The sequence below is a fragment of the Giraffa tippelskirchi genome, chromosome 10 (genome assembly GCF_054371585.1).
Source record: "Giraffa tippelskirchi isolate mGirTip1 chromosome 10, T2T-mGirTip1v1.2.pri, whole genome shotgun sequence".
NCBI classification, from domain to species: Eukaryota; Metazoa; Chordata; class Mammalia; order Artiodactyla; family Giraffidae; genus Giraffa; species Giraffa tippelskirchi.
In genome coordinates, this window is record NC_137284.1 from 92401339 (window position 1) to 92427562 (window position 26224).

At 43.8% G+C, this 26224-nt stretch overlaps 1 protein-coding gene across 50 annotated transcripts in view; it reads right to left on the bottom strand.

Moving 5' to 3' along the window:
• Positions 1–26224, bottom strand: part of SRPK2 (SRSF protein kinase 2) — a 242472-nt gene that overhangs the window by 10261 nt on the left and 205987 nt on the right. For 19 of the 50 annotated variants that reach the window (XR_014067246.1, XR_014067245.1, XR_014067251.1 and 16 more), the window contains 8 exons: positions 18665–18830; positions 17471–17496; positions 15754–16000; positions 14729–15211; positions 8721–8821; positions 8501–8608; positions 3844–3913; positions 3123–3215 (listed from right to left, as the gene is read on the bottom strand). Coding sequence is in view for 30 of the 50 variants with exons in the window: in XM_081535869.1 (XP_081391995.1) it covers positions 3123–3215; positions 3844–3913; positions 8501–8608; positions 8721–8821; positions 14729–15211; positions 15754–16000; positions 17471–17496; positions 18665–18830 (1294 nt within the window). In the remaining 20 variants the exon portion in view is untranslated. Of the gene's footprint in view, positions 1–2673; positions 2767–3119; positions 3216–3843; positions 3914–8500; positions 8609–8720; positions 8822–14728; positions 15212–15753; positions 16001–17470; positions 17497–18664; positions 18831–26224 lie in introns of all 50 variants that reach the window. The other 31 variants (XR_014067236.1, XR_014067235.1, XR_014067240.1 and 28 more) reach the window with 3 other exon arrangements.

Sequence of the window (26224 nt, forward strand, 5' to 3'; positions counted from 1 at the left end):
TAATAATCAGGAAAGAACTTAAGTCCCCATTCCCAGTCATTGTAGGGGATTTCCTACCTAATCATCCAAAGAAAGGAGAAAAGGACTCTAGTTGCCAGAGTAACACAAGTCAGCTCGGTGTCAGTTGACCTCTACCGAGGACGCCGGATGCCCTTCAACTCTGCACACCACCTTCAAACATGCTCCTCAAACAAAAGCCCAGCCACATAAACCCTACAACACACACACATGACAATGTGATGATGGAGCGGCAAGGTCCACATGAGCACTTTATACTCCTCTCTGGGTGCGGGCAGTGTTCCCATTGTCCGAGGAGTAAGGGCACTTATGGAAAGGCCAGTGTGAAAGCCAAGACCCTGGACAGAGAGCCCAGAGCTGGACTCAACCACTGGCCACATCAGGACCCCAGGGTCACTTATCAACATCTGTTGAAGGAGCCCCACAGGTGCGATGAGGAGAGGGCTCCAGGCCCACCACTGGCTCTAGGTTGGGACTTGGCAGCTTTCACCCTCACCCCCGTGCCTATAACTCAGATCAGAGGCAAAGCCCAAGAGGAGCAAGAGTCTCCAAGCAGGGTCTCCATGAGCAAACCTGTCCATAGGCTGTGGGCAGAGGCACCTTCAAATCATTTGCCTGACTTCATTTTCTCACTATTTAAGTCCCCGTCTTTTGTCCCTCTTCAGCGTCTTCCCCACTATGCACAGCGCTGGTCCCTTGTTGCTACAGAGCCATGGGCAGCAGCAGCACAATAAAAGGAAAAGTCCCTGTGCACCTTGCTGGCTGCTGGTCACCACACCTAATGCCTGAGGTGGGGATGAGAGCCCTTCCAGGCCTTCTCCCTCCAGAGCACCCACAGGCCCACACTGCGTGACACATCAGGCTGCTACTCTGGCCGCCCTCCCCTCACACCCGCACCTGACATGGGGGAAGGCGGTGGCTGGGGGCAGGTCATCCCCCAGCCAAGTCCCCATGGGGCTCAGGCCATCTCCTACAGGCTCTGAAAACATTCCAAAATGTGGAAAGAGTCTATCTTGATTAAAATAAACACAACTCCCCAAGTCACGCCATCCCAGGCCAAAATAATCGAGAGCTTTCCTTTGCTTCAACTATGTTCAAATAACATTTTCTGGAAATCTCCTAGGAAACTGTCTGCTCTCAGTAATACTGCTGTCCAGAAATGCACAATGTACACAGTGTTAGAGTTTATAGCAATAAAGGCATCAGCTCTCAGCGTACCCCAAGTTGCAGATACCCTCTTACGCCTCCTTGGAGGGAGGACGCACCACCAGAAGTGACCCACAACAGCCTCGGAGACAATGTGACATGCTGTGCCTGGTCCCCTACCGTGCTCCAGCCCCAGCTCTGCCACTGAACCTGCTGCTCTGAGTACAACCTGAGACCGCGGGAAGTCTGTGTGTGGTCAGGGGACCTTTGTACCTGCTTGAGTGACCCAGACTCGAAGACAAGATTCTCAGAACCAAACTAATACATGTCTGAAGAACATTCTTCCCTGACAATTTGTCTTTCTGTGATGAGATTTAAGAAAAGAAAAAATACTGCATCCAGTTACATACTTCACAGGTTACCCACTGGGTGGGCGCAATAAAGTTGAGAGTCTGGTCAATGCACTCAGAGTAAGTGGAGTAGGAAACCACCGTCTTTGGCATGGTTAGCAATCAGGCCTCATGCAAAAATAGGGAAATGAAATTCAAAAGATAAGACAGGGTTGGTTAGCTGGAAATCACCAAAGTGAATCATAAAGCATTACTACTATACAAGAATGCCTTATCTCACAGGAAAATAAGCCTAATTTGGAGAATCAATTTGACTACAGCACGTAAGACAGAGTATCTAGTACTCGCAAAAATTTCTAGAAACTCCAGGTCCTGCCCATATCAACTTTAAAAAGTTTTTTTTTTAAAGGAAATTGCACTCCCCCCCCCAAAAAAAAAAATCTATGCTGAAAAAGCATGAATTAAGAGGGCTATCCATGCTCACATGAAAGATGACGGCACTGGGGAAAGGTTCTGTAAAAATAAATTCCCTGGGGCTTTTGGGTGTTTTTAAAAATTGATCATTAACTAGGGACTATCCAGGGCAAAGAGCTGTGTTCTAGGCCATGCCAAGGGGAGATCAACAAGTACAATATTAAAATAAATCACCTACAGTACAGTGTGAGGTGAGGCCCTGGGAGAACAGGGTCTGATGTATCAGGATGTGAGGCGCACAGGACGTCACAGGCCCACTCCCCACACAGAACCAGCTCAGACCCATGAATCAGGATGCAGACGGACTGCCATGAAGTCCACTTTCTAGGGCTCTGCTCCACTGCAAAAGCTCTCTGGCTCCAGGAACAACATGGAAAATGGAAAGGCAAGTATAGCTGGTTTCTAAAAATCGTTTAAACTCTTTTTATAAATACTTGAATACATGGATCGGTGCTTAGTGTAAAGGAGAGGTGTGGAGAAGATCAAAGGATTTTCGGAAGACTGTTCTCTCACAAAATTCTTATTCCACAGGTATCGGATGATTCTTTATTTCTTGAGAGTTTTCTTCAGCAGAATCCCCCAGGTGTAAAAGTCCAGATCTGTATCCACTGCCCAAATGTGAATGCACAATGTCTCCTTAGGGAGAGGATCATGCTGAAAATTAGTGTTACGTAAATACCGTTACCTTTTCTGGTGAAAAACTCCTTGGAATATTTCCCCAACATAGCGTATTTTCGAGGGACTTTCCCCAGCAGTTCAATGATCAATGCTATGTGATCTGCATTGGGAAACATTGCCAGCAAAACAGAAACACACGACAGTTTAATCAGTACACTGCATGCAGACACCGCTATCGCCCGTGCAGACAGAAACAGAGCGCCGCCTGCACAAACAGAGCGCAGGCTCTGCCCGAGCGGCTGGACTGAAGGCCCCTCGGAGGAGATGATGCACAGGGGGACTGCAGTTTGGGGCCAAATGCAGTCTCCTTCTCAACTTTGACATCAGCATAGGAATTCTGCTGGGTTGCTTTGGGAATTTAAGAGAAATGCCTTTGTCACCATTAATGCTACCATCAGCAGCTGCTATTCCGTTTCTGTCTGCATCGTGGCGCTTTTCAAAAAGAAGAGGTACTACCTCTGCGATTGAAGAATTCCCGAGAATATTTTCCAGATAGAGCAAAGTGCCTTGGGATACTGCCTAGCAGCTCTATGATGTGGGCTATGTGGTCTATGGAGGAGAGAAAAAAAAGGATATGGGAATGGGAGGGGCAGAGGGAAGGATGGGATAAAAGAAGAGGGGGGGGAAATCGAAATTAGTAAAAAATCAGAAATAGATTCAAATCAACAATGTCTGCAGCACATCCATGCAGAGGCTTCTGGGATGGCAGGCCTCAGGACTGGAGCATTAACAGCCCGTTAACCAGCTGACCTGAGGCCAGCTCACCCCAGGTCACCCCAGCATTGCAAGCAAGTAAGCATGGAGATGGGCAGGTTTGCAGATGGAATTCAAGCCAGAATTCCGTCATTTTAAATTCAGCCCCCAACAGGACAGAGAAATGGGCAGCAGATCAGTGGACAAAAGGACCACAGAAAGGCCTCGGGTTCGCCCGGCCTGTCCTCTCCCAGCCTGAGAGGGGGCGGGCTGAGGCCACAAGCTCCCCGCAGGGTCACCTGTGCCGGGAGGCTCTGCCCAGTCACTGTGACTGAGGGGGCTTCAAGCTCTAAGGGAAAGCATCTGAATCTGGTGTTTGAAAACCAAACACAGCTCTATTTTTGTGGAAAAACACAATATTCTCCAGAAGGCCCGGACTCTCTGTAGACCCATACTGAGGTATTCAGCAGGCAACAATACTTACCTTCGTCTCTGGAATAGTCTTCCCCAGAATGTGGTTCAAACAAATAATCTCCCGTTGCCAGTTCAAATGCCTAGGATACAACAGATGACATGCTAAGCGCTTCAGAGACTGAGGTCCAAGCCAGCAATGTTTTCTGGTACAAGAGACCTACATTTTATGAGGATCTGAATCAAACCAGAGTCTCCTTTAAAAGCTCAACATCAGGCTTTTTTTCTTCTTCCCAAAAGTTAAAAGAAGCTTCAGAAACATTCTTATATCTCTGTGCTTCATTTAGGAGGAAGCAGCTATGTGCAGGCCTAACCAGAACACTTCAGGGCCCAGGGCTGTCTGACCCAGAGCCTGCCCACAACCTGCAGGCTGGCCTGGGCCTGGACCGAGGGTGTTGCCACCCTCCTGAAGGAAGATCTTCATGCCTTAGTAACTGGGGGCTCCTTTCAACAACTCTTCATCACTTCATTCATTTCTGACTCAACCAAAGGAAATTTCTAGAACCAAAGAAGCCCCTCTTGCTGTCACCCTTGGCCAGGAAGTACTAGATCACCGTGTAGGCCACCTGTGGATGGCAAGGAGAGCTTCCTGGTTACAGGATGAGCCCCCAAGGGTAGAGGGTAGGGTGCTGGTGAGGTGACAGGAGGGGTATTTATTTCCATTTCTGCCAGTGGGTCTATATCTTTTATTTATAAAATTGTCTAAGGACCATGAGTTTAATTTGCTAACAGTAAATAAAGATGACAACTGCTACTGCTCTATTATCAAACATCATGTTTTTTAAAAAAAAAACACGCTTTAAATAAGAATTTAAACAAATTAAAAGAATTCTTTTTAAAAAGAACAAGCCAAACCCCACTTCTGGTCTTCCCCATACTTACTTCTCTTGTATATTAGAGCACGCCGTTGTGGAGGCCCCCAGGGGCCGGTCCCTGCTTCACCGATGCCCATTGGTCAGTGGCTGCTGTACCGCCCACTCCCTTCTCCAGACCCGGCCGAACTGGCCCACCCTCTCCCCTTCTGTTGATGATTGCCAGTGTGCAAGGAGGGCACCCACTAAGGAAGGCTCATCTGCCTGGGGTGGGGTCCCTCACAAACCAAGGCAAGTGTACTTAGCCCAGGACCACATCTCTTCATCTTCCTTTTTTTTTTTTTTTTAAAGAAAGGAGGAAAGTAGGATGACAAGCCTCTTGCCAGCTACCCTGTGACGAGCACTAGTTCATGAACTCAGGATCCCTGCCCTGAACCAGACCTGGGTCTGAGCTGAACCCAGATGTGCCAGGTCTCGGTACGGAGCAAGGGGGTCATCTACACACTTCAGGGCCTGCCCTCTCCACCCAGAAAACAATAAGGACACTACTGGCAATCCCACATCAGAGCGAGAAACCTCATGCCTGGCCACAGGTCCAAGGGCAATAAGTGGATCACACACTAAATGTCCAGAAGTGTCTTTCTCACCGGGGACACAAGCCAAGAGAAAAGGGTAAAAGCCCAATGCAGGCAGAAGACTCCGGAAGTTGATTTCCAAAACCATTCCAATCTGGTTGTATGCGTTTATGTCAGCCTAACACTAACATACGTCAGCTCAGCATTTTGTAAAGATGGCCATTTTGATTAGCATCCATGTATTTCCAAGGAAATACAACTTGAAGAAGCCTGTCAATGAAATGGTAAGAAAGAGGCAAGATGAAGGCTCCCCTGACAAGTTATCAGGTCCTGATTCTCTGAAGCGTGATAAGACTTTCTTTTTTTCTGCATGTTGTCGTTATCTTTTATTATGTATCAAATTGTCTTCAACATAAGTTACAACCTGATTAAACTCAATACTTCTTTCTAAAATCAATTTAAAGACACAAAAAAATCTCTTCATATACAACATATTTTGTTGAGAGCCTAGCAAATAAAGTATCTTTCATTGCAGGATTTCTGCTTAAAAGATTTTAACAAATAGGACATAGACAACAGGGTAAATGCACACCATAATGAAACATTAGCTTCTGTACTTTGCCACAGGTTTCTACGCTGGCCACTAAGAAATCATGAAAGATTATTGCCTTCAACTCTCTGAGTTACTCTCAATATAACCTTTATTATTATTGTCCATGTTTAATACTGGAGAACTCTGGGTTCTTCCCTCAGTACTCGGCCCAGTCCCCTCAGATGGCTTTCCCCTGGAACAGGGGAAAACAGCCTGTCTTCAGGCTCTGGGGAGACCAGGTACCCCTTTCCTGAAATGCTATCGCATATCAAAGCACTCCATTCTGAATAAATAAGGTCACAAATTCCTTCCACGATGTGAACACTCCTGAGCAGTTTGGTGAAATGTGTCAAGACTGGCTTTTCTTGTCTTCATGGCACTGACTGGGGGTCACCATGGAGCCCTATTCAAGGACTCTGACACACAAATGCAGAACCACCAATGTCAGGATCCACACCAAATTTTTAGATCATGCACACTTACATCTGGAGGAGCGCTAAAGCTCAAGAAAAGAACAAGAGATTCAACCACTGACAGATTCCAGCTACTCTGTCTCACCCTGTCCAGCTGCAAGAGCACTCCTCCTTGCCAGTGGCAAACACACTAACCAGTGAACACAGGCACCAGCCACCACTCTTCCCTCCACTGGAGTCTCTAAGACATAATGCCACTGACAACAAAGAACCCTGGATTTTACCACCAAGAGCAATCCAGAGCTTCATTACAGCTTGGTGTCATGAATTTAATACACTGTTATATATTTTAACTTTAACAGAAGTGGGGTGGGTGACGACTGCCTCACCTTCACCAGTTTCTCTATGGAGAACAAGACGGGACCTCTCAGTCATGACCTCCAGGGAGGAGTGGGGTGGGAATGAAGGCTTGCCCCACTCCCAGAAAATAACCTTAAGCTAATTAAAAAGAACTTTATAAGCAGCTCTAGAAGCAGTGAGGGACTTCACTTCTTGAGAAGGGAGGAGGCAGAAGATGGAGAGAGTGCTTTTTCTTAGGAGTTTAAGCTTGACACTGACACCACAGTTCACAATGATTACAGGGGCTGGCAGGACAGGAGACTGTGTGGAGGTACACACTCTTATCTCACGGAAGGCAAGACAGATAAACTGGTATAAAACTGTACTGACAGCTCCAGCATTATGCTACTACATCTGTGATCTTGTCCTATTTTTCCTGGTTATATCACCAAATTTTAACACCCAAAATTAGAAGTACAAGATTTCAGAGTTGAAAGAGTTTTCAGAGTGTAATTCAGGACAACCCACATATGGCCCTTTCTGTGTAGCTGAAGACAAGTAAGACCTGACCTCACACGTCCTGAAACAGAACACTGCTCCCCCGCAGCTCCAACTGGTGAAAGCGCCCTCCCTCTCCTGACCTGGCCTCTGCCTCCCACTGCCTTCCAGCCCTTCCACCCCATCCTGCCCCTGGACTCCTGCAGAGAGAGCCTGATTCCTTCCCTATATTCAAAGGAACCATGACACACACACCAACTCTTCTAACCATTTGTCTCCATACCCAGCACAGCAAGAACTCAGTTTTTTATACTTGAGAAATGTAATTTTAAAATTATTCTCTGGCATTACCCATCAGAGAACAGAAAGGCATACTTTCTGTTCTAGACCTGTTTGGCCATACTGGTTGCAAACTTGAAAGACAGTGTTTCTTTTTTCATACTGTTTTAGCATCAGAGGACACACACACAAGGAGTGCTGCAGTAACCTTTAAATCACAGACGGTTGTATTTATTCTGCACTCTTTTTTTTTTTTTTAGTGAGAAGACAAGCACCAAGCTTTACATACATGTTTTCTCTCTTTAAACAGAAGAAAAGAATTTAGGGGTGGAAACAATACAAGAAAAGCATGAAACACCACCTGAAGCAACAGATACACCCATGTTTCCAACAAAAGACCACAAAGCTCAGCTCCCTAAGAGAAAGGTGACAAATTGGCCAGGAAACAGGACCAACAAAGAAACTGAAACTGGCTTATAGACAAGGGACTATTCATGCTCATCGGTTCACAGGTAAGGAGCGAGTGAGAACAGACACTGGTGGGACTTGGGAGAGTTTAGACACAACCAGAAGCAAAACGGCTCTGTTATATCAGAGAAACAAGAGGCAGCCCGAGGCCCTGAGGAAAACCATCGCCAAGCTGCCTGTGGGAACAGACGCACTCAAACAGCACGCGCAGCTGCTGGCGCCTCCCATGAGGCTGGACGGCCTAGAGCCGTAAGGCAGAAGGGTTTCCAGGCTGTGCTCAACAGCCGAGAGCCTCTCCCCTCCAGTAACAGGTCTGTCAGACCGCCTCAAACCTTCCCCTAACTCACAGCTATTTCATCTTCCTCCACAGCCTGAGTGAGGGAAACACAGGCTGTGTACAGTCCACAAGTCTTCAAGAGCCAACAGGAACTACATGAAGTCCATCACCACAGCCGAGGTCTGTAGCCGGGGGCTACAGAGGGCCTTGCGAGGTTGTCTCTCAGAAGCCCAAACCAAAACATACACCAGGACACGCCTAAGGATCCTGCCAAGTCTAAACCTTGCCCTCGCCCGCCCCTCAGTGGACAACCTCCGATCAGAAGGCTTAGGCCATGGGCACTGGTAAGACTGGCCTACTGTGGGGACTAAAGGGATGAGCCTTTACATAGAGGAAAAGGGCACAGGCCGCTCTTACCATACACGCCGTACTCCAAATGTCAGCAGGCGTACTGTAACCTGCTCCTATTAAAACCTCTATGGATCTATACTGACGCGTCTGGATGTCTTCTGTGAAGTGTTTATGCTGGAAGGGAACAGACTACATTACTGTGGAGGAACACAGACATTAAAAAAGGGAAAAAGCATCTTCTAATACATGATCACAACCAAAGAAAGAAAGAAAACACTTTACTTACCACCCAACAAGCATTTCCAAGGTCTGCAATTTTAACTCTAATCTTATCGGCATTCCGTGGGTCCAGGGGATTCACCAGCAGGTCAGCTGCCCGGGTTTTCGCTGGCATGAGTAAACAGCAGAACAGTTAGGGCCTGGGTTAAGTGGTTTGCATGTGTGTACACAATGCTTGCAGGGCACACTCCTTTTCTAGAAAAGTGGTGGAATGATCTTTGAGGCCTGGAATCCTGTAAGTTGAGCTCAACAAATTTAAGTTCTCAAATTCTCCATCTTAGGGAAATACTTCACAAGAGGGCAAGCTGCCCAGAGACCCCATGCACACTGACTTGCCCATTCTCCTTTCTCCCCATCCTTCACCTTTGGGTCAGCCTGCTCAGTTCCTGTAACTTTTAGCTGCTCCTCATTAGATCACGTCAGTTCCCTACTGGATTCCGTCTAGCTTGGAAATGTGATATTACTAAACTCGAGGGTAGAGAGAATACTCCCCGGAGGGGTGGAGAGGTGTGCGTGCGTGTAGGGTGGAGAGGGGTGTGTGTCTGTGTGTATATGTAAGAGTTGGACCATAAAGAAGGCTGAGCACCAAAGAATTGATGCTTTTGAACTGTGGTGTTGGAGAAGACTCTTGAGAGTCCCTTGGACAGCAAGAAGATCAAACCAGTAAATCCTAAAGGAAATAAACCCTGAATATTCACTGGAAGGACTGATACTGAAGCTTCAACACTTTGGCCACCTGATGTGAAAAGCTGACTCATTAGAAAAGACCCTGATGCTAGGAAAGACTGAGGGCAGGAGGAGAAGAAGTTGACAGAGGTTGAGATGGTTGGATTGTATCTCTGACTCAAAGGACATGAGTTTGAGCAAACTCTGGGAGACTGTGAAGGACAGGGAAGCCTGGCGTGCTGCAATCCATGAGATTGCAAAGGGTCAGACATGACTTAGCAACATGAAGCTTGGCGTCCCAGGCAGGCAGCAAGGCTAGGCCACATGTACCATGAGCAGGGCAGTGAGTGGGTGAGGCATCCAGGACCTGGGGCGCCCACAAAGCTTCCCAGGAGGGGCCAGAAAATATGAGAGAACTCTGGGTGACACTTTAGCCCTCAAGACCTGTTCCTCGGACTGATGGATCAACCCGAGCCAGTCAGACTCTGGTGTTTCCTTCTCTCTATTCGCCCTAGGCCCACAGCCCTCTTTATGAGGAAGTTGTAACACCATGAGGTCTCACCAAAGGCCAGGTATGAGACAAGGAGAAGAAACACAGAAATCAGAAATGACAAGGGTGGCAGCACAGAGACCCACACAGACATGTGAGGTGTTCACACTGAACAGGGAATGGGCTGAGAAATTGAGTTCCAGAGAAAACAAAAATGCTGACCCAACAGACAGATGGCCAGCACCGGAAATGGCTAGATGAATCTCTCGTGTCACTAAATAAAGGAGAGTCAGCAGGCACAACAGTGGAATTGGAGCTTTGCAGAATTGGATTCAAATTTAATTTCCAACATCTACAAGTTACAAATGACTTAAACACTGTGAGGCTCAGTTCTCAGTAAAGGAGGAAGAGAAAAGGACCATCCTCACCCCCAAAAAGAAAAGACCAAACACAGGAGAACTAGGGGCTCTGCTCCACCTGCCCTCTGAGGCCAAGGCTTCTATTTAGGCCAGAGAGGGATCAGCCAAGGATGAGAGGCCAAGTGGTGGATGCCACCACTCCAAACATGAAGCACAGCTTCTACAGAATGCATTTCACTTTTGCAACCATCATAAAGTCAAATCATTGTTAATCCAGGGACCACCAGTACAGTTTCTTTGCATTTAATACCCCTGGTTTATGAGCACCGGAAAAAGTCTCTCTGGTGACACGCTGTTACCTTTCTGGTCCATGTCTGTGGATGGCTACCCAGCACACAATGCCTTCCACATGATACGCGGAAATTTACCTCAAAAATTTAACTGTACTCAGAACATGCAGGAGGTAAGAGAGAATCAGTTTGCATCTCTTTTCTCAGTGTGACAGTTTCCTGCTCTAAGTGTCTGTGAAAGGTTATCAGACTATAACATTCAAAAAGGCCCATTTAAATACAGGGACACTCACACTCGCTACATAATCATAGAGATTTTGCTTTGCCCAGAAATCAGATCACCTCTCCTGATTCAGTCACTACTATGCAACTATACCATGGCTCATCCTTGCTCTCTGCTACTTAGGAGGGAATGAAAAGTGCAAAGAGAAAGGCAGGAAGATTTTGCTTCAGGAAGGGCTAGGGCTGTTAAGTTTCTGGGTAACACTGTATTCATTCCATCGGGTGAGCCTGGGTGCCAGCAAGATGCCACCCAACGGAGCCACCATGACGAACAGCCACCATCACTTATCTGCAAGGCACTGTGCAGGCCTTCACTGGTCTTTAAGTTTAAAACAGCCTTACAAGGAAGGCATGAATTGTCTCTTTATATGCAGGAGATTTAATACCAGCCCAAGGAAATAGCAGAACTACAAGATTTAACACTCAAACCTTACCTCTCTGTTCACCAAGTATTTACGAGTCCCTTCTACGTGCCCAATGCTGTCTGGGCACCGGAAGAGCATGAACAAGACATACAAGCTTCTGCCACCACACCCTAATTGGGAAACTCACATGCTCATTGAGAATATGGATGATAAAGTAAATAAAACGAATGATTCATATACTATGTCAAGTAACTCTATATGCTAAGAAGAAAAAAGCTGAGAATGGAGACGGATTACTGACAAGGGCATTCAACCAAAGGGGTCTTTTCTGAGAAGGTGATGTTTGAGGAGAGGTCTAAATGCAGAGCAGCACGAAGGAGAGAGGCTCTGGGCAGACGTGACAGCAAGTACAAAGCTCTGAGAGGCAGAAATAAACTTGCACCCTTGAGAAACTTCACAAAGAAGACCGTGTGGGAGGAGCAGAACAAGCAGGGGAAACAGAGGTGGGTGGGGATGGTATCAGAAAGAGAGGCGCTAGGGACGGACTGTGCAGGGCTCTAAGCTTTAGAGAATGACGCCTCTGGGGGTATGCTAAGCGGAAATATCTTGGAGATGGGGGGTGGGGGGGGTGTGCTTTAAAAAGCCCTCTCTGAACTGCTCTGCAGGAAACAGTCTAGGGAGCAAGAGTGGGAGAGAGAAGAGTGTGGAGCTGTGTTCCAGCACCCAGCCAAGCACTGCCTCTGACATGGTCACCATGAGGTGAGGGTGACAGGACAACATGTGCATTGCAGGCGCCACCCTGTTCCCCTGCCTCTGTCCGTCAGACGTGCTAAGCCAAACTACGTGGTATGGCTCCAGCAGCTAATAATCCAAAAGGAGCCCTGCCTCCTCTTTCCAACCTTCAGTGGCTACACAATTATTCCAGGGAGAAGTTTGCATTCTTTAGCCTGGCACATAAGGTGATCCTCAATCTTCTCATTCCAGCCGCAGCATTTCTTCTACTATTTCCTGATATCCACCGTCTGCTGCCAAGACAAGGATCCACACAAACTGAGTAAAGGGTACGTCTCCCACTTCCCGTTCTTTAGTGCCCAGTGGCCAACTGCCAGCCTCCAGGACAGGATCCTCCCAACAGGAAACAAAGCACCTCTGTGCGGAGGCTGTCCACAGTTCTCCAACGACCAGGCTTTGAAAACCCAAACTGAGTGCCTCCAAACAAATGACTGGATGAACAAAAAGGTCAGCATGGTAAGAGACTGGCATCAGTGGAAAAACCACATCTGCTCTTTCTCCCTGATGCAATATTCATGCCACAGACAGGGTCCTGAAGATGGCGTGTATGTTGGACAAAGTAAAATTCTGCTGTGAATGGGAAAAGGTGGGAGAATACAGTCAAGTATCACTCATTTGTTAGCTCATTATGCAATAAGTGCTTGTCTCGACACCAAGTTAGATGCTGAGGACACAAAAGTAGAAACACAAAGCATTCTCAATGTGTACACCCCAGTGACAAGGAAGATAGTGGAAATGAACAAGGATCATACAGTGAAGTATGACCAGAGGAAAAAGAGGGGAACAAGAACTGGGATCCGCAAGGACCTGACAAAAGAAGTGTGCCCACACAAACAGGAGGAAGCCTTCCAAGGAGGAAAAGCATCAGCAGGGGTACAGAAGCAACAGCAAGCATGCCATGTTCAGACACTTGATATTAGGTCATAAAAATAAATGGGGAAGAGACCACGCTACACTTGAGATTACTAAACCTTTTTATACTGTTTACTCCATCAATAAAAATGTTTGAACATTCATTTCAATATATGCGTGTGTATAAAGTTTACATACTACTGTTCCTATACATTATGTACATTATAAAACATTTACAAGATCTTAATAGCAAAAACTACTCGGCAGCAAGGCCGAGTCCAGCCTGGGTCCTGTCCCAAGGGTGAACTTGGGACATGTGGTTCTAGAGGAGTGAGGCGGCACCTGGAGAATAACGAGATTGTGTCAAAAGGACCTAAGAACCAACTTGAAGAGGCTGACAAAAGCCAAATTTGGGGTAATTCTGGCATTAAAAAAAAAAAAGCTGTAAATGATAACAACACACAATTGGATGTGTTAATTGAAAAGAAAAAAAGAATCGGTGAGTCCGTACCACGGAGGAATATGGGAGATACGTCCGGGAGGGGGTGATTCAGGAAAGAGCATGAAAGCCTCGCGCCTTTCCCAGACACCACGCCCTGTGCAACCCTTCCATCCTCCTGTTGCTGACTTACATCCTTTCTTCATAAACTGATTATCCAACAGTCAGCTGACTGTTTTCCTGAGTTCTGTGAGCTGCTCTAACAAATTAATCGAACCCCAGGACAGCATCACGGAAACCTCTGATTTAGAATTTATCAGAAGCAGAGATGACGACTTGGACTTGTGACGGGTTGGGGATGGGAGATTGATACGGTCTGATGAAACTGAGCCCTAGACCCTGGCATGTGACACTATCTCCAGGCAGTGTCAAACTTTACTTGAACTGCGAGACACTGAACTGCTGCTGGAGAGCTATTTGGTGTAGGAGAGCACCGACACATACACTTGGTATCCAAAGCGTCGGCAGTAGTATGGGAATAGAACTCGAGCCAAGGAGAATAAGAGGTGAGTTTTTCCTTAAATGAAGCCATATTGCTTGGGAAAGCATTTCAAGCCCTTTCAAACCCTCTGGTCAGATTAAAGGTAGACAAGAGGAGAATACATCTATCCAAGTTACAAGAAAAACTACATCTTTAGGATGACTAGTTGTGGCCAATGAGTAACAGAGGACTCTGCAGGTCTCTGGGGCTGCAGAACATCCTGAGCTATTTGCAGGGCTGGCTCATCAACGGACTCACCATGTGTTAAAATTCTTGTCAGCAGAGGGAGCAGAGGAGGTTTCTGAGCTTTTCCACTGTGGGCCAGAGTGCAAACCAACTGTGACACAGTGTTTGCCTCCTGAAGTCCCCCAGCACACTATAGGCAGAGATATGTCATGTGGCATCCATCCTCAAAATCAGGGTTTGATATACATCATCACCACATTTAAACCTACGTTACTTCCTTTAAAATTTTAACAGGAGAGTGGTGTAATCAAGAACAGCTATCAAAATAAAGATACTTTTTCCTCAGTACAGATAAAGAGCAGGCACATCTTCCCTTGACTAGAAATGAAGCAGAACAAAAAAACCCAAAAACTAAACATAGCATTATCAGATGGAAGTACACTATAGAAAGTTACAGGGTAAAACGCTAGACTTGGAAAACTTTTGCAAAAGTATCATCACTAACCAAGACAGAAGAAGAAAAAAAAAAACCTCAGAAATGGGATCTGATATGCAGAGGGCAAGAGAAATCCTAGTGGCACAGAATATTTTTTAAATTACACTAACTTACTCACAGTTACAAAAGTAATAAAATGAAAGTGCTTACTGCATACATACATGGCTATATCTCCTCCAGGCAATCCCCTTCCCAGTATCTGTCAAGGGCATGACACTCAGGGACTGAAAGCAGAGCTGATGAGAAGGAACACTTACTTTTTGGCAAATCCCCAGTGCTGGAGGCTGAAACTGTCCTGCTTCTGTCATGGGATGGACTGCTTTCCTCATGCTCAGTAAGGGGGGATCCCTCAGAAAGTGCAGAGCCACAAGCCACAGGTTCTAAGGGCCCAGAGAACAATGATGTGGAAAATTCTGGAAACTGTGACTCGGGAATTTTATGTCGTCCATTTGGCAATTCACCATTGAATTGTTCATAGGAGCTGCTATACGTGTAATCGCTTTCTGCATTTGGCTCATCGAGGTTACATTCCTCGGGATTTGGGCAATCTTCCTCATCATCGTCTTCATCATCCAGCTGTTGCTCCAGTAAGAAGGGGCCGTTCTCAATATGGCCGTTAGTTTTCGGTGATTCTATCCAGGTAGGGTCTATGTTCGCAAGCTCCTGTTCAACATCGTCTTCATCTTTCTCAGTGTTTTCTTTCTCAGTGTCTTCTTTCTCCTCCTGGTCCTCACCTTCACCTTAAGAAGTGGAAGGGTGAGAATTAGAACTTGTCACTCTCCTTAACAGAGTGCACTAGACATTTATCCTCTCCAAGAGACATGTTTGAATGTGCTAATTTCACTTGCTACACAGCAAACACCTCTTGGCTCTCGGGGTAAATCTCCAGGTTCTCTAAATCTTAGTTTTCATTTACTAAATAACTAGCCTACTCTAATTAGAAAAAGTTAGCTCTTAGAGAAAATGAGCATAAATAGAGCTGTACTTCCATTTTCTACCCTCTCCTCTATAATCTCCAGAGATTGTCTAAAGGTATATTACAGTTAAGTCAAAGCTTAATTACAAAACGAAGGACAATCATTAACATGATAAAGACATGGTGCTTCTCAGACATTTTCCATTAAAAAACAAAAACTATTTTGAAACATATTTCTGGTGCATATTTTACAAAGCAAGTATCAGACAGCTCCCCACATTCTCCTCGGAGGACTTGGAATTACCCTCAGGTCTGAAACACAGCAGCACCAAGTCACCCAGTCACCGCTTTCCAGCGTTCACTGACCGTTGTTATTTGCAGTCTCTCCCTCAGCCACCTCCTCCAGTCCTGCTGTTTTTAGCTTCACCTCTGGGTGGTATTCATCATCTTGCTCATTGGAAGGTACAGCTGACGTGACGTTTTCCTCTATTATTTTTCTTTCAGCTTCTCGCTCCAATTCTTCTATTTCCTGCAGGCGCTTTTCCAGTAACTCAGCCTGCCTTTTCTGCTTCTTCTTCATTTTTTTCTTTTTGTTTTTAGATATTTTTCCTATCTACAACATGTTAAGAAAATAGCACAGGTCAGTTTGCTTCTTTTTAAAGCACTATGCAGCAGCATCTAAGTGCTGGCAGCATGGCAAATACCAACACAGTCTGTTTTCTCAGGTCTATTCAATTAAAATCACATGTCCAGACATGAGATCCACAATATGGTTAGCGTTGCAGCAAAGCCAGAAAAAAAAGAAACCAGTGCTGATATCAAGTAGCAGGACTACTACCAACTCCTGCCCATGGAGAGATACAGCTTAAATCCAGCAAGCCTTTTCCCTTTAAATTCTAAGAACTAAATATGCGGAGGCATTCCTGCCTTTAGACAAGAAGTGTCTCTTGCAAGTTTCATTTGCTGTTGCCTGTCTACAAAGTATTAACAATGTTCCCTCTCTTTACTGTCTTACTCAACTGTCTGCCAAAACAGGTGTACTTCATTCATGTTTGGTCAACAGCACTGTTTGTGCTTGGGTTTCACACACTAAGTTGTTAACAACAGCCAAGACAGCAGGAACTGTAAGAAATGAGCATATGAAGTAAAGGGGAAAAAAAAGAAAGCCATGGTTTCAGTCTGCCTCTAGTCATGGCCATCTGACTTGTAAAGTACTGGCAATGAGATCCTCCAGTCTTTCACAGAACCAATAATCAAAGCAAGCTGCTCAAGCCACAGCAGAGCTCAGCAGGCCAGGTGGCAGAATTCTTACAGCTCCCCCTCCTGCTAGGACTCCCACTCCAGACTGAGGGTTGCTGGCTGCATTCTGGAGTTCTGGACATTTCCTTCCAAGGGCTTTCGGGTCATAAAGATCTTTAAAACTTACAGGTCACCCATCAACTTGAGATATACATATATTCTATGCTATCCATATATTCTATGACTGGAACCAAGCCTAAACCAGGTTTAGGTCCTCTGGGGTAGAATTTAATTCCAAACAGCCTGTTTCATTTTTTCACACTTGGTATTTTGATAGCACCACACAGATAACACTCTTTCACATTTAACTACTAGCTGGAAAAAAATTAGAACAGCAGCTTCAGAAAAAACAGGTAACTTAGAGGCAAACCAGAAATAATAGAAAGTGTTTGTAGAATAACCACACTTAAAACCCTATCTCTATAACCTCACATTTTATCAGACTAGCCAACAGCACTCCAGAAAGTGATGAGGAAAACACAGAATTTGGGACAGCTCTGATTATCCCACCTCTAAAAATCACTTCACTTTTTCAAAACATTGTCTTGCATATTCAAGGATACACAGCATTTATAAACATGGCTGTCTTTTACACTAAAGTACATGACAACATCTGTGACTGAGAAAGGAACAACATCAAAAAAAAGTAAAACTAATTCCCTCAAACAACCCTTAAAGAAAAGTTGTTGCAGAAAGAAATAAAAACTGTTACAATTAGAAAAGTTCAATAATGACTAGTCACTTTTGACAAGGAGGTAATATAAGTATATGTGTAAGTACTTACAGGTTTTTGCTGTGGAGCGGTACTCACTAAAAACAAAACAAAACAAAGTGAACATTTAGAGTGAAACAGATACTTTTTGTAGGTAATCTGAACTGTAAAATGAAATAACTACTGCCTTTAAATGGCTATGCAACTTCAACAACTGTTAAATATTAAAGCTTGCTAATCATAGAGCCCTAAAGAAAGTTTATACAACTCAAACAAATGATTGGCTCTTAAAAAGCAAAGCCATAGCAGTCCACATGGAGTCATTTCTTTTATTAACCTGATATTAAACTCTCATTCATTTCAAAAACACACAATCACAAAACAGTGACTGATAAGAAAATGGAGAAGAGTCACACAACCCAACTTGTTTACAGACAATGAAATGAACGATTAATTTCCACATTTCAGAACAATTAATTTACACATCTATGTTTGAAAACTATTTCACAAGTTTATACAACTAAAATAAATCCAACACTACTGCAAATAGTCTAGAAATGACATGAACAGACTTGGCCAATGTCAAAAGCTTAACAGACTATGGTTCCATGATCTAAACAGCAATCTGATGGTAGAAAACAAGATTCAAAAGTGGTTCATCTGCCAACAGCCTCAGGTAGAGGGCTTTCACTCTGCAGTCCCTGTGCATACCTGACAATACACTAGGGCAGAGAGCATGTGAAGAGAGGATGAAAGCATCATCCATACTTTATGGCCACCTTGACACCTTGTGAAAACCAGAAATAGAACTTCATACACCAATGCTCAAGTCAGTTGATCTTCTTTCACCCTGAAGTTCTTGTAACTAATTTTAAGTCCACCAGTCACACTCAGATTGATGTAACTATGCTCAATGGAGACAAGGAAGCATTCTGATGATTGTAGGTTGGCTACAGGAAACCTGTTACTATACACTCCTCTGTAGAGAAGTGGCCAACGCAGACAACGTTCAAATGGAAATGAAGCAGCAGGTAAGACGAATTCAGTGATCTTTTAAGGGAGGACAAAGCTAAGTAATTCAAATATTAAAGTACAACTTAATTGGGGCATCTTCCTTCTCAAGAAAAAGGTCTAGTTATTTCCAGTCATCAGGCTCTTATGCAAGTTCCTAACATGTACAATTTAACTCAACTGCTTCCTAGGAACAACTTGGCAGGCTCTCGATGCCCCTACACAGACTGACACAAAGCTGGCCCAGCCTCTCACCTGCAGACCCTGAAGGAGGAGGAGCGCCCGCTTTCTGCCACTCAGTGGCCTCGGCTGCCATTCTTCTCACATATGCATCGTCCACACACATCAAGATGTTTTCCGGCTTTATGTCAGTATGAATGATCTTGCACTTACTGTGGAGATAATCTAACCCCTGAAGGACCTGATCACATAAAATCAGAGAGGAGTTATTAATACTTTTATTATTCAACATTTATTTGTAAAATAGTTACAGTCATTACAAGGCACAATAGGAACTTGGGCCCGATAGGAACCCAGCTCCTTCCCATAAGCAACCATTGTATATCATTCTGGAGATAATTTATGCTCATAGAAGCAAATGCATTTAAACATACACTTATTAAAATAACAACTTTGGTGAGATGTAATTTACACGTTAAACAATTCACCCTTTTTTTTTTTCAATTCACCCTTTTAAGTGTACAGTAGAATGGTTTTTAGATGTGCAATGGTCATCACTATCTAATTTAGAACACGTTCATCACACAAAGAAGAAACACTGCACCCATTAGCAGTCACTCCCTGTCTCCTTCCAACTCCTCTAGCCCTAAGCAACCACTAATCTACTTTCCTGGGTTTGGACATTTTATTTAAGTGGAATGATACAGAGTGGTCTTTTGTACCTGGCCCAATACTTTCAAGGTTCATCCATGTGTAGCATGTAGCAATACCTCATTTCTTTTAAATGACAAATAATTTTCCATTGAAAATACCACATTTTGTTTAGTCATTCAATGATGAACATTTGAGTTGTTTCCATTTTATGGCTACTATAAATATATTGCTATAAACATTCATGTACAAGTTTCTATGTGGACATGTCTTTATTTTTCTTAGGAGTGCAATTGTTGGGTCATACTGTAACTCTATATTTGGTCTTTCAATAAACTGCCAAACTGTTTTATACTATGGCTGCATCATTTTACACTCCTATCAGCAATGTGCAAGGATTCCAATTTTTTCATGATGGCCAATATTTGCTATCTGTCTTTTCATTTTAGTCACTCTAGTGGGTGTGAAGTGTGTTATCTCATTGATCTGCATTCCCATAATGGCTAATGATGTCTGTACATTTCTAATACTGTAGGAAAGAAGAATTAGGTAGCTTTGGTACCCAGGCAATAAACTATAGTACTGAACTAAAAGAAACTGCTAAACCAAGATACTCACGTGCTTACCATGTGTGTGTGTGTGTGTGTGTGTGTGTGTGTATACACACATAGCAAAAATTACAGAGTATGGTGACCTAAATGCAAGGCCAAAGTTTTTCTGGAATCATTTCCATAAGAGGGGAATTCTTTCTTTTCATAAGGAAAAAAATATTTTAAAATACAGCTCATGTTCCCATATATTACAAATTCTACATGCTCAATAAACATTAGCATTTGATAAGCATCCTCATTCAAATGTTTTAAGTCATCTGGTGGTCTTGATCACATTAGACAAGGAAGTGAGGAAAAGACAAGCAGAAGATATATAATACTGAACAACTCGGAAAAGTTCTCGGCAAAAACCCAATGCTTCTGTCTACCTTCAGTTTCTGGCTAAACAATCTTGAAAGTGAAAGTCCTTCAGTTGTGTTCGACTCTTTGCAACCCCATGGACTATACAGTCCACGGAATTCTCCAGGCCAGAACACTGGAGTGGGTAACCTTTTTCTTCTTCAGGAGATCTTCCCCACCCAGGGATCCAACCCAGGTCTCCCACACTGCAGGCAGATTCTTTACCAGCTGAGCCACGAGGGAAGCCCAAACAATCTTTAACAGATGACAAAACATTAGCAAGTGAAGGCACAGAGATTTCACAAGGACAGTAAAAGGAACATGAGTCTCTTAACCAAGATGAAAATCCTCACATTCATTTGAAAAAACTTTTCCTTGGAAATACTTTCACATGACTTCACTGACTGAGCATCAGCTGAGCTCCTGTTATAGGAGGCTGCATACACTTATAGATGTCTGATACATAGCAATAAACAAAGTTCCCTATCTCCATGAGGCTTTGACTTTTTTACCTTAAAATTAATATTTAATGTTTTAGATAATACTTCAACTAGAATATGTTTAAATTATGTTTAAAATGTCAAAGGACCAACAGTAGAAAACATATCATTATATGTTTCCATAGAGAATAAGGTTATAATTCTGAAGGCAACACAATTCAATGAGCCTGTATATATTCACTGGCATTCATGCATCTTCTTTGTGCAAACTGAAGTATCACATGGAGTTCTTTTATATGAGTAGTAAAAGAGATTCTGAGAAGTACAAGAAATTAATGGACAAGTATACTGATGACTTCCAGTCTGTGGAAGTAAAAGAAATAAGACTTTTAGAAAGTTTAAACTATTTTAAATTATTTCAACTAAAATTTCACTTCAATCATCAAACATTAACTCAAAGTTAAAATGTCAGCATCTTTCCAAAAATATCTTTCACGACCATCTCATGAACAAGTTGCTCCTAACTTTCCACCTTAGTTCTTTCATAGTTCTTCGGTTGTTTCGCTGTGTGTGAAGCTACTTAGGTAAGAGTTAATATGATCCAGTATCCAAATGTGTTAAAATGAATTTCAGTGAAAATGAGACACTTGAGACGAGCAAAGTGTCCTCAGTAAGAACTTAAGGTTTCAGATTTTTAATCCCTTTCATGGATCACTGCCTTGTCATGGCAAAGGGGCTTGCATAATTCAATGAAGCTATGAGCTATGACATGCAGGGCCATCCAAGACGGACGCGTCACAGCAGAGAGTTCTGACAAAACGTGATCCACTGGAGGAGGGATTGGCAAACCACCGCAGTATACCTGCCATGAGAACCTTCATGAACTATTTAAAAAGGTCAAAAAGATATGACACCAAAAGATGAGTCCCTCAGGTCTAAGGCATCCAATATGCTACTGGGGAAGAGTGGAGGAGATATACTAACAGAATGAATGAAGTGGGTGGGCCAAAGTGGATACAACGCTCAGTTGTGGATGTGTCTGGCGATGAAAGTAAAATCCGGTGCTGCAAAGAACACCTGGAACTTTAGGTCCATGAATCAAGGTGAGTTGTGAGTGATCAAGCAGGAGATGGTAAGAATAGACATCAACGTCCTAGGAATCAGCAAACTAAAATGGACGGGAATGGACGAATTTAATTCAGATGACCATTATATTTACTGCTGTGGGTAAGAATCCCATAGAAGAAACAGAATAACCCTCATAATCAACAAACAAGTCTGAAATGCAGTACTTGGGTGCAACCTCAAAAATGACAGAATGATTCAGTTCATTTACAAGGTAAGCCGTTCAACTTCACAGTAATTCAAGTCTATACCCATTCCACCGATGCCGAAGAAACTGAAATTGATCAGTTCCATGAAGACCTAGAAGACCTCCTACAACTAACAGCTAAAAAAGATATTCTATTCATCAGTGGGGATTGGAATGCGAAAGTAGGAAGTCAAGATATACCTGAAGTAATAGGCAAATTTGGCCTTAGAGAACAAAAAATAAAGCAGGGCAAACAAAGGCTAACTGAATTTTGTATTAGTCATAGCAAATACTCTGGTTCAACAACACAGGAGACAACTTTACACATGCACATCACCAAATGGTCAATACCGAAATCAAACTGATTCCATTCTTTGTGTTCGGAGATGGAGAAGCTGTATATAGTAAGCAAAAACAACCCCTGGAGCTGACTGTGGCTTAGATCATGATAGCAAAATTCATGTTTAAACTAAAGAAAACTGGGAAAAACACTAGGCCAGCAGGTATGACTTAAATGAAATCCCATATGAATTCTCAGTAGAGGTAACAAGTATATTCAAGGGGTTAGATCTGTATGACAGAGTGTCTGAAGAACTATGGACAGAGGTCCGTAGTATTGTACAGGAGGCGGCAAACAAAACCATCCCAAAGAAAAAGAAAAGCAAGAAGGCAAAGCGGTTATTTGAGGAGGCTTTACAAATAGCAGAAGAACAAAGAGAAGGGAAAAACGAGAGAGGGAATGGTACGTCCAATTAAAAGCAGAGTTTCAAAGAACAGCTAGAAGAGACAAGAAGGCCTTTTTCAATGAACAGTGTTTAATAATGGAAGAAAACAACAAAAGAGGTAAGACTAGAGATCTCTTCAGGAAAATTGGAAACATCAAGGGAGCATTCTGCCCAAAGATGGGCACAATAAAGGATAAAAATGGTAGAGACCTAGTAGACGCTGAAGAGATCGAGAAGAGATGGAAAAAAATACACAGAAGAGCTGTATAAAAAATATCTTAATGAACTGGATTACTATGATGGTGTGGTGAGTCACCCAGAGCTAGACATCCTGGAGCATGAAGTCAAGTGGGCCTTAAGAAGCACTTCTGTTAATAAAGATAGTGAATGTGATTAAATTCCAGCAGAACTATCCCGATCCCTAGAGGAGGACAGGACTTCCCTGATGGCTCATACGGTAAAGTGTCTGCCTACATTGTGGGAGACGCCCGGAGAAGGAAATGGCAACCCACTCCAGTACTCTTGCCTGGAAAATCCCATGGATGGAGGTGCCTGGTAGGCTACATACAGTCCATGGGGTCGCAAAGGGTTTGACATGACTGAGCGACTTCACTTCAAAGGAAGATGCCATCAATGTTTTGCATTCATTATGTCAGCAAATCTGGAAGACCCAGCAGTGGCCACTGGACTGGAAAAGGTCAATCCTCACCCCAATTCTCAAGGGCAATACCAAAGAATGTATGTGCTAACCATTGGACAATTGCACTTATCTCCCATGCTAATAAGATCATGCTTAAAATCTTGCATGGTAGGCTTCAGCATTATGCAAACCAAGAACTTCCAGATGTCCAAGCTGCGTTTAGAAAAGGAAGAGGAACTAGAAATCAAATTGCCAACATTCACTGGATTATAGAGAAAGCAAGGGAGTTTCAGAAAAACATCTATCTCTGTTTCATCAACTACACTAAAGCCTTTGGTTGTATGAATCATGACAAACTATGGAAAGCTCTTAGAGAGACGGGAACACCAGACCATCTTACTGCCTCCTGAGAAACCTGTATGCAGGTCAAAAAGCAACAGTTAGAACCCTGTATGGAACAACTGATTGGTTCAGGATTGAGAAAGGAGTACGACAGGGCTGTCTGCTGTCACCTTGTTTGTTTAACCTATACGCTGAGCACATCATGAGAAATGCTGGGCTGGATGAGTTAAAGTGGGAATCAAGATAGGAGGGAGAAACATCAACAACCTCAGATATGCGGATGATACAATTCTAAATGGCAGAAAGTGAAGAAGAACTAAAGAGCCTCTTGATGAGGGTGAAGGAGGAGAGTGAAAGAGCCGGCTTAAGACTAAATATTAAAAAAATTAAGATCATGGCATCCACCCCATAACTGCATAGCAAATAGAAGGGGGAAAAGTGGAAGTAGTGACAGATTTCCTCTTCCTAGCCTTCAAAATCACTGTGGATGGTGACTGCAGCCATGAAATCAGAAGACGATTGCTTCTGGGCAGGAAAGAAATGACAAACCTAGACAGTGTGTTGAAAAGCAGAGACATTGCTCTGCCAACAAAAGTCCATATAGTCAAGGCTATGGTCTTCCCAGTAGTCATGTACGGTTGTGAGAGCTGGACCGTAAAGAGGGCAGAATGCCAAAGAATAGATGCCTTTGAACTGTGGTGCTGGGGAAGACTCCTGAGAGTCCCTTGGACAGGAAGGAGATCAAACCAGTCAATCTTAAGGGAGATCAACCCTGAATGTTCACTGGAAGGATTGAGGCTGAAGCTAAAGTTCCAGTATTTTGGTCATCTGATGCAAACAGTCGATTCATTGGAAAAGTCCCTGATTCTGGGAAAGATTGAAGGCAGAAGAAGCAGAAGGCATCAGAGGATGAGATGGTTGGACAGCACCAGAGATGCAATGAACATGAACTTGGGCAAATCTGGGAGATGGTGAGGGATGGGAGGCCTGCTGTGCTGCAGTCCATGGGGTCGCAGAGTTGGATATGACTGGTCAACTGAACAACAACTGCACTCAACACAGTTAACCTTCCTCAAGAAACATTGCTTATGTCTAACAACAAACATAAAGAGAAGACTTGAACACAAGGAAAAGACTATCATTTTCAGGGATAAACTAATTGAGATAATGCAAATCTTGAAGAAAACAGCTAAGAGATACTGTGGAGCACTGTTAAATCATGACCTTGGGACTCAGACCACTCCTGCATTACTTCTCAATCACTCATTCACAAGGCAAGGTACTTAAGCTGTGTGACCTTCATTTTCTTATCTATAAAAGAGGGAACATTATCCATTAGACAGAAATGTGGAAAGAATTAGAAATAATGTATGAAAAACTCACAGTACAATGTCTAGCTCACAAGAAGCTCAAACTAAATGGTAAAATGAACTAAGTCAGAAAACTTGTATTGATACTGACTTAGTAAACATAACTTCTCTAAGTCACCTATTAAATTTCTCTGGGTCTCATTTCTCCCATCTATAGTATGAATGGGATCTACCTGATAAACTGATTCTTTTGTTGAATACTAATATATTTTTTAAATATATAGCTGTAAGAATGATTTTATTTTCAAAAATAGCATTTCTGTTCTCGGCCAGTGAAGTTAAAGCAGTTAAGCATCCCAGAATCCAGAATTAAAAAATGATAGGCAATCTTACAAAAATTTATGCCAAATATTATGACAATAAAAAAAACAATCAACAAATCAAATTTCATGCTCAAGGACAGACCTCTGTAGCCTCACTTGTCTTACCACAGAACATGTGTATCTCTTGCCTAAAAAACATACTTGGCCTCACCAGCAGGAGGCAGCAGAGATCCTCGTTGCCATCTGCTCCATCATGAGACCCCAGGTCAAGCAACCACAGACCGGCCAGGAACAGGCCGCATCCCACTCCAAGGAGGCGGCTCACACCCCAGGGGCAGGGGCCGGTTCTCTCTGTGTGAGGCAGCAGTAGTGCAGACCTGCAGGCAGAGCTCTGGGCTGGGAGCCAGGAGATTTCAGTTCTGGTTCAGGAACTGACTAGCTATGGCTCAGATTAAGTCTCTTCCCTCCCCTGACCTCAAATTCAGCCGTAAAATAAGGCACTTGGTTAGGACAGTCTCTAATATTTCTGTCTAGGCACCTATGAACCATGTGAAAGACCACTTATTACTGGTGTTAACAACATAAACTAGCTCCTTTCCACATTGGTGTGCTAGAAATCGGTCCTGTCACATACAGAAAGGGAGGAGTTAAGTTGGGAATAACATGGAGGTTTCACCTGAAGGTATCTCCCAGGGCCTGCTCACCACCCACAGAAAGCTTCCCCTCAAATTCTAAACTGCACAGAGAAACAGAACAAGAGCAGTTTTGCACATTCTCTTCTGACTCTGGTCACAATATGGGTGCCTTTCTTCTCCCACACCAGAACAAAGGACGCAGGGCAAGGAGAGGGGGCAACCTCTGATGATGTGGGCAAGGCCTCGTAACCAGCACCAGGGAGACCCGACCAGCAGCAGAGGGGCTAGCCATGCAGGGGAGCGCCCA